A 9517-nucleotide genomic window follows, 5' to 3' on the forward strand; every position below is an offset into this window, starting at 1 on the left:
TGATCCCTAAGTAGATTTCTTGTGACTCTTTCCCCCATTGGAGACCCATCACCTTATTAAATGTGTTCTACAAAATCCTAGCTAAGGCTAATGCAATGATACTATGCCCAGTCCTCCAAGAAGTAGTCTCTAAAAGGCAATAAGGTTTTATAAAGAGCAAATCAATCTATGATAACATATATGCTTCCTTTATGGGGGGAAGGAAGTGGCAAGTGTGACTAATCAGAGATGTGTCATGTTTCAGCTTGATTCTATGATAGGATACACTGGTCTTTCATCTCTAGGGTTATGGAAAAGATGGGGCTGGGGACATAATGGCTATTGTTATTTATTCTCTGTGTGTAGGATCTTATTCACAATTGCTGATTAATTGCATTCTGGTTGGAGGATTTGAGATCAACAATTTAGTCCAAGTAGGGATGTCCCCTTGTTCCTTTACTGTTTGCATTAGCCACTCATCCCTTGATACTTGCCCTAGAAGATGTAGCTATGATCTATGGGCTGAAGTTACATAGGGGGGAGCAACTGCTCATACAATGCTTTGCTCTGTCTCTTTGCTCTTCCTACAAGCTTCCAATGATAATGTGAGAGGAGCCGCCCTAAATATTGTCCAATCCTTTGCCAAAGCTTCAGGTTCCAAATGCAAGTTTAGAATTATCAGCCTAACTGAAGAAGAGGATTTTGATCTTACAAGATGGGGATATCAAGTTATCCATAAAGGGGCATATCTTTAAACACTTAGGAGCACCCATTGGAATTGATGTCTCTAACAAGGACTTGGCTAACTAGGTAATTAAGAAGGCTTTGGGTAAACTTAGAAAGTGGGAAAGATTGATTTTACCCTTTCACTTAAAGGTAGACATTTAAATAGTGTGCTGAATGCCTATTTGATGTACCTAGCCCCAATTGTTGATTTTAAAAGAACTCACTAGTCCAAATTGATAGGCCCTATTAGGGACTTCTTACGGAGAAATCATAGAAAGGCTACTAGGGGCCTAGCTTGGGACAAAATATGTTTACCTAGAGACTAGGGGGGTCTGGGCATACTTCATCTACCTACACATGCTAAATCTAGGTTGGGTTGCTCTCTTCATAAGTTTCTAAAACAAGAAGTAAGTTGGACTAGAATGGTGAAAATAATAGTGGGAGCTTTTGAAGTCAGAGATAAGGGGGTTTGGTTAGGTCTTTCCTAAATTGATGAAGTATTTTCTTTTTCTCCTTTAATAATAAAAAATGCCCAGATTGTAAGTTCCTTTGCCAAGCATGGAAGGGTGTCATAAGTGGAATGGCTGTACTAGACTATTGGCAACTCCTTTTTTTAACTGAGCATTTGGTGGTCTCTAAGATTCAACCCCCCTCTAGCTCACCACTACTGAGAGGTTAAACAATAAGGCTCTGAAATGTTTTGGTGACTTATGGGATGGACCTAGATGGATGATTCCCAAGCTGGTTGTATGTATCATATCTCTAACAAGGATCTGTTGGCGGTCAGAAAGGTACTGGCTAATTTGGATGGTATATGGGTGTCAATTGATTACAATCCTCTCACTTGGTTGGAGGACTAGCAATGGAAAATGGGGTGGCATTAGACAAAGGCACTACTAGTTTCCTCTACAAGGAGCTAGTGGTCATAGGCATTAATGCTGTGTACTGTAATAGGGTATGGAGACTCAATTGGGGGCTTGCTAGCTAGAAGTCTTCTATGGAAAGCGGACATCCCTATGAGGATGAAGATGTTTTTGTGGAAAGTTATGATGACTGCTCTGCCCTTAGGGGCCAAGTTGGTCAAAAGGAATTTTACTTTTGGTATGTGTCACATGAGTAGATCTACCTTTGAAGATGGGTTTCATGTCTTTTGGAGCTATCCTGCCATTAGGGATTTCTGGGGGAAAATGAACAGGTGGATAGCTGATTGGGTGGGTGTCAGAATGACTTGGCCTATGTGGTTATTTGGTAATTTTTGGGACTCAGATTCAGAGACTTCATGGGTGTTGGCTGTTATCAGGTTTGCATGCCTTTTGGGGAAAAATATGGTTATCTAGGAATATCATAGTGTTTGATGTTAAGGGGTTGATTTTGTTAAATGTAAATATACCTGCATCTCTAATCTATTGGGCTGTGTATTATGCCAATGGCTGCAATGCTAATGTTTTTAAAGTACTTCAAATAGTACAGTGTAGATAAGGGAGGATTGAATGGGTCTATGGGGGCTTCTGATAATGATACTCAGATACTTCTAAAGGGTCTAACCTTTATTACTATTTGATACAGAGGTACAACTCAAAGAGTTGTGACAAGAAGGAGCTGGTTGATGATAAGCACAAGAGTTACTCCTAGCATGGGTATAGGATGCTGGTGGAATCCAATCCTAAAGGCCAAGGGACATGTCCAATAGAACAGAAAGGGAGAAGATCCTAGAGGGATGTCCTTCCATACTACATAATTTATCCTAAGAGAGGCTCATTTGGGTTAACTTTCGTGCTAGTCGTCTCACAGGTTGAGCTACTGGGAGTTTGTGCTGTACTCAGTTTTATGTATATATATATATATATATATATATATATTCCCCTCCCCCAAAAAATTAGTAGTAAAGTAGCAATTGTGAACTAGCTTTTCTAGTAGTAGTAATGCGAAGTAGCTTTTCTAGCGGAGAAGGCCAACATATAACATGCTTCCGAGAACTAGGTATTGGGGCTGAAGATAGAAGGGCATGAAGACGCTGGTCTCGTGACTTGATTATTATTATTTTGGGTGTGCCCATATCTCTCTCTGTAAATAATAATCAGTTTATAGGTGGCGGCCCAAGGAAGGGTGAAACGATTTTCGTCTGGTTGCTGTGTAGGTAGAAATTTCAAACAAAAGGGTGGTGTTGTGTTGACTAGGTGGGCAGCTGGCATTCGTGGGAAGGCGGCCGGGTGTAGTTGTTGTGGGTTGTTGGGCAGACTGGGCGATGGCCGCGGGCGGGGGAGGCGGGGCCGCAGCAGGACGGGAGCCGTCCGCGCCAGCCCTAAACGCAAACCAGGCCAGGCTACAGAAAGAAGAGTCGCCACGCCACCGCCGGCCCACCACCGGCACCCCATCCCCATCTTCTGCCGCTATCCCCACCCCATGCGGCTATTCCCCCCTCATCTCCCTTCCCCCTCCTCACTTTCTTCTCATCTCTTCGCATCCTTTCTGTCGTGTCGCTAGTTTCTTCAAGCCATGGCTGCCGCTGCCACTGACGAAGTCGATAAGCAGGAGGAGGGGCAAGAAGAGGAGCAGGTGCAAGGCGGGGAAGAGCAGGCGCAGCAAGAGGGAGGTGCCCTCGCCAAGAAGCCCCCCGGCACATGGACCCCCGTGGAGACCGTGCACCTCATCGACGCCTACCAAGAGAAATGGTATGCTCTCAAGCGCGGACAGCTGCGCACGCGGCACTGGGAAGAGGTCGCAGAGTCCCTCGCGGCCCGCTGCGCCGGCCACATCGACGCTACCGAGAAATCCTCCGTGCAGTGCCGCCACAAGCTGGAGAAACTCCGCCGTAAGTACAGGGCGGAGCGCCAGATCTTCTTTCGCAAGGGTCCCGGCTCCTCCCGCTGGCCCTTCTTCGAGCGCATGGACCTCATGGAGAGGGGCCCTGCAGCGGGTGCTGCAGTCGTTCTTGAAGCAAACAAAGTCGCCTTGCACGACTCAGATCTTGATTTGCATAAGCGGGTTGGATCCAGCAGGCACAGACAGTGGGAGATGCAGGACCATGACTCCATGAGTTTGGATGAGGATGCTGAAGATTCCGACCAGCCACCCCCAAACATCCCTAACCGTCATCGCCATCATCTTCATTATCATAATCATCATCAGGATGGCCCTCTCGACGACAATGATGGCTCTTACTCCTCCCTCAACAGGAAGCACGGCCACTACGGCTCCGTTGGGACCGGTTTTAACAAGACTGACGACTACAGAAACCTGAAAACCTCCTCCAGATTCAGCCTTAGGCAAAGTAGCCCAGCCACGCCTGATAGCACCCCACTTGTGGAACTGGTCGCTGTGATCCGATCTCTTAGTGAGGGGTTTCTGAGGATGGAGCAGATGAAGGTTCAGATGCATCGAGAGAGTGAGCGGCTGCGCGCTGACATGGAGTTGAGGCGCACAGAGATGGTCCTGAACTCCCAGAAGCAAATTGCGGAGCTGTTCAGCAGGGCTTTAGCCAGCGACAAGAAGAGCAAGAAACCCCAATCCTCAGCGGTTTGAGCCAACAAGAATTTTCTGTTTAGTTTACATTAGGGATTTTTTTATTTATGCTATGCATTTTGCTAGTGAAGTTGGATGAGTTTTCAGCACTTATCAGAATAAATTTCATATTTGGCTTAGATTTTAGGCAATCTGTATCAAACATCTTAGCTGTTCTTTCTTACATGTATATACATGTCTTCTATGGTTTGTAGTGAGGAGGGAATGGAAGTCTTTAGAACTTTTTGAACGAATTGGTGTTTTTATTGTCAAGTAAGTTGCCTTTTAGGAATGCCAAGATGCCCAACGCTTCATTTTGTTGTCTTGTTTTTCCCATGATCTGCAGATTAGACTGCCTTCATATCATCCTTGAGAACCCTTATAATGTGTAGATGTGTAGATTCATGTCGTGGTCATTGCATGAGCCTGTACTTGCAGTTAAGTATGTGCTATTTGGCCACCATGCGATAGATCACGTCCTGTTAGTGTCTGAGTACTTCTATTTAAAACACCAGGAGAATGATTTGAACTTTTTTAAATAAATAAAAGACTATATGAAAACCAGCAGAGCCTTCTGGCCATCATGGGAGTCAGGGTAACTGTAGGTCCAAAGCTGCAGTGTAAGCTGTTTTCAGTAGTAAGTCAATTGTGATAAGACTTGTTTCTGATCAATCAGATAAAGCGAAACAGCTTGGACATTGTTTTGCAGTGGCACTGTACTCTAATACCTGCGTATGTATTTCTCAATTGTCACACAACCGGTCAATGAAGCTTGTGATCTCATCAATCACAGACTCCTGTAATTCCATCATTCCCAAGATCAGCTCATGTGGAAAGTGGAGCTCCTGGAGATGGTCAAGAAGTAATAATACGGGTGCCGAACCAAAAGCCTTGCAGAAGTCCACAATGCAACAATACACCTGCTGCCGATGTGCCTAACCGCCTCGTTCATGGCCTTAAGTTCCTCTTAAAGCCTGCCTAGAAGCTTAGGTGGGGTTTTATATGACTTTCAATAAATTTTTTGTCTAGTGATGTGCTCAATGGGCTATCCTAGTAGAGCCAGAAAGATTACAATGTGGTGGGGATCTACTTGTCATGTTCAAGGGATTGGGTCCTTTTTGGGAGCTTTGTGAGAGGGGGCTGTAATGTGGTGGGAAGCAACTTGTTATGTTCAATAGATGGAGGCATAGCCAGGTCGAGGTCTGCTTGGGTGTAGAACACTCCTATGTGCTAGGGTTTAGAGGGAGAGATAGCAGCAGAAATCAAACTCACAGCACACACCTAAACTACTGTTCTGTATTATGTACAAGAATGAAGTGTTACAACTGAAATTCAAGTACAAGGGATGACTGAGAATGAAGACATTAGTTCTCTCCCGTGCTTTGCTGTAGATCGCCTTGGCCAGCCCACACCTGTAGAGAAACGCTTTGTAAACGCCTTGCGCTGAGACCAAGAAGTATGCAGATGATAATGATGATTTTCCTATGCTCTTATACATAGTACATACTGTTGCTGGTCAGCCAGTATATACTGCTGTTGGCCTGCTGTCCAATGGGTGCCTGCCACGCGGCACAGCTGTGCACACCTGCCCAACTGGCTGGGCACACTGCCGGATGCTCGTAGCCTGCAGCCTGATCACTGATACCTTGGCTGGCCGTCTGCCATGTGGCACCACTATAGGTGAGGTGTGTGTCATTGGGCTTGCAGTGAGCAGGAGAGTTATAAAGCTTGAATCATGTAAGTTATGAAGATGTACAACTTTAAGTAAGTGAATTTGTGAACATGCAGATGAGCTAAACTAGCTATACATAACTAAAAATAGAGATGCATTTACTGTTACAACACTGTTTGAAAAGGAAGTAAGGCTGATTACTTAAAATGAGGAAGCCATTTGCGGAAGGTGCTGCTGGCTGTGATAAAGTTGCACAATGTGGAAGCAAAACTTAGGACAGAGGGAGACATCAGACAATGAATACCATTTTATGTAGCAAGAACAATGGCAATATTAGCCAGCAAATGGTGTAGAACATGTGCTTGTCAAATAGGTTAGATGGATAACAAGTGAATATGGGAGGGCCCCTTTTATAGTGATGCAAGGGAGCTGGCTGACTGCCCATGACCTACTAAATAGGAGAAAAATGGATAAAACTTCATAAATAGGCAATACCCCAAATACACTGAGATGCACAATTTTTAACACCCCCTCTGTAGCTCATAGTGTGCAAGAGTTTGAAGAAGATAAGCTGATGAAGATGCAACCATGGATGCTCCAATATTGTGCAGTACAAGATATGCCTCGAAAAGAGCACCGGCCAACTTGTTTCCTCGAAACGAAATGCCACCACGAACAGCAAGGAACTTTGCTTCATTCCAAATTCCCACAAAAGTGTGCAGTGAACTCCATGAATATAATGATGAGTTGTTGGACACACTGCGTCCCCAATAGTGAACTTTGGAAAAAAAAAACTCGAACAACGAACTTAGAACTTTGCAGCCTTGGGGACACTAGAAGTATCAAAGTTATCATCTTGTATATGATCATTGCCCATCTTTTAAAACTGGGTCTTGGCGTGGCTGTACCTTTGGTCTTGCAATCCTTGGCCAAATGAACCTTTTTTCCAAAAGAGTAGCAGTGATACCAGACTGCCTGTTGCATTGTAGTAAGTGCTTGATCCTGTCCACTAGGAGGGAACCTTACCTGCTCTTGAGAAACAAGGATAGATACCTCCTCCCAGAGGGAATCCATATCCACAACAATAGCACACCTCTACAAGCACGCCTTTGTGCCACTCATGATCTTAACACTCCACAACCAATCTCCAACGCTTCTCCAAGGAACGAGGTATGAGGAACAAGTAGCACCCTCTCAAAACTGAGAGAGAGAGGCTGGATAGTAGGAAACAGTCCACCAAAACTTGCCGGAAAACACCCACAAAGGAGGTAGATCCATCGAAGAAGAGGCACGTTGAAGATGCCACAAGTCTGTGGCGCTCCACACACGAAGAAGAGGACCACCAACTGCCATCTAGGCCTCTGCTCCAAACGCCGACACCGCGGAAGCGCAAGACCGACAACCGCCTCTCAAGCGAAGACAAGGCTGAAGCACACGGGAAGAAACCCCTCCACTGCTGCCCGGGGCTGAAAACGCATCCCACGCACCACCACCACCACCGGAAGATGGAGAAGATGGCATAGGAGAGAAAGAGCTGCTGCCACCACCTAAACGCAGCCACCAAAACTGAGGCACAGCACCCCAGAAGAAAAACACGCCCTTCAGGATGAAAACACAGCAGCTAGAGGAAAACGCAGCCACTAAATGGTGAGGAAAACGCAGCCGCTTGGAAACTTGCACAAAACGCAGCCCTGTGCTGTGTATGTAGCAAAAACGCAAGTGCTCCCAAAACGCTGAACTTCTTGCGGTAAGGAAACTCGCTGCCGCCGCCTTGAACTGCCAGTCACCCAAGCGACTGATACCATGATAAAGTTGCACAATGCGGAAGCAAAACATAGGAGAGAGGGAGAGCAAAGGAGAGAGAGAGACACTTGACAATGAACATCATGTTATGTAGCAAGAGGTTTTTTACGATGGCAATATCAATCAGCAAATGGTGTAGAACATGTGCTTGTCAAATCGGTAAGAGGGATAAGAAGTGAATATGGGAGGGCCCCTTTTATAGTGATGCAAGGGAGCTGGCTGACTGCCCACGACAAATAGGAGAAAAATGGATAAAACCTCATAAATAGGCAATATCCCTAATACACTGAGATGCACAATCTCTAACAGGCTCAGGCTGAGCCTTCCCAATTACTGGAGAGAAGGCTTCCCTTAGTCTGTCTGTTGGCTAGGTGGTCAGTTGCGTGAGATATCTTGTACACTCTGGCACTTGTGCCCGTCCCCAGGAGGCTGAATTTCGGCCACCTTCCTTGGCCATACTGATTAGGGAGTTGGGTCTAGGGCTTGGATGAGGAGTCCTGGTTCAAGGCTCAAGCTTGGGGGTGGGAGCTGTGTGAGCTTTGAGCAAGTCCGTCAATTGAAAACATGAGAGATTCTTGCAAAACACTTAAGCTTAATTGCTCAACTGCATGTTCATGAAGATAGCTTCCCTGGTGCTTCACCTCTCCGCAGATGAGTGTGAAGCCACTTTAAGCTTCTGAATAAAAGCTTGAGAGGTACCTTTTTCTTGGTTCTTAGCAAAGACTTTCTCTAATAACCTGCTTCAAAGTCACACCTTGTCATTGCCTGTTTGCTCTATATGATCCTTTCTTCATCTTTGACGAGCCTTCTCTCTTGCAAGCTCAATGTAGCCTTTGTACTGATTTTTTGGCTTGAGTTTCCTAAACCACGTAGTTTGCTAGAGTGTTGCTGTGCAAATGCTGGTGAAACATTTTCATGTTTGACCTTGGAAGGACACATTTGTGGTATTTCAATTTGCGTGTGTGTTTTCTGCTACATAGTTACTCTCCTCGCTCTTTTGGGCTTTTTGATTCTCCAAAAACTAAGAGCCCCCTATTGATTGTTGTGCATAATAATTTTTAAGATCAACTCGCTACTCTTATTTCTCAAGGAAGAACTAATTTTGAGCAGATTGAAGCTCGTCGACTGTTTTCAACTTGAAAATAAGATTGGTTGTAAGTCATCTCAGTGAGAAAAAAATTAAAAACTAAAGTTCATATTGGCATGAGAAAAATTCTTCCAATATATAAGAGAATAGTTGAAATTGCAAAGAAGCGTCAAGACCGTCAAACTGCTGCACGCTGGGGGATAATACTCAACAGCAGATTTGGGAATAGAGGAGTCGTTCATATTTTTGGACTCTCTGCATGGTCTATCTTCCAAAAATGCGAGTTGGCTCCTTAAGCTTTTTATCGTTCCATTTTGGTTGATTAAGGATGTCTTTTTTAATCCCATAGCGGTCTTTTACAAGCATCTGTTGCAAAAACCAGAAGTATAAATGCGTTTTAGGAAAGTATTTTAGGGTCGTCATATGGTCGTATATGGACTGTTGGCTTGTCTAATACATTAATATTTACCCCCCCTCTCTCTCTCTCTCTCTCTCTCTCTCTTGTAGATAGCGAAAGCGAGCTTGCCCTGTCTAATACATTAATATTAACACCTCCCCCTTCTCTCTTTCTCTCTCTCTCTTATAGATAGCGAAAGCGAGCTTGCCCTCAGCTCTTTCTACTGCCTACAAGGGTCAAGTGGTGAACACACTCACACTCTCTCTCTCTCTCTCTCTCTCTCTCTCTCTCTCTCTATATATATATATATATATATATATATATATATGTTGTACCTAGACACTAATATACA

General features: G+C 44.7%; 1 protein-coding gene across 1 annotated transcript; it reads left to right on the forward strand.

Annotated features, from left to right (window-relative positions):
* Positions 1 to 2881: 2881 nt before the first annotated feature.
* On the forward strand, positions 2882 to 4460 carry LOC147628822 (uncharacterized). Its single transcript, XM_086811979.1, has one exon. The coding sequence runs from the start codon at positions 3202 to 3204 to the stop codon at positions 4225 to 4227; it is 1026 nt and encodes a 341-aa protein (XP_086668105.1). The 5' UTR covers positions 2882 to 3201; the 3' UTR covers positions 4228 to 4460.
* Positions 4461 to 9517: the final 5057 nt, after the last annotated feature.

Source organism: Cibotium barometz, chromosome 18 (genome assembly GCF_041138505.1).
Source record: "Cibotium barometz isolate CiBa-2024 chromosome 18, ASM4113850v1, whole genome shotgun sequence".
Taxonomy (NCBI): Eukaryota; Viridiplantae; Streptophyta; class Polypodiopsida; order Cyatheales; family Cibotiaceae; genus Cibotium; species Cibotium barometz.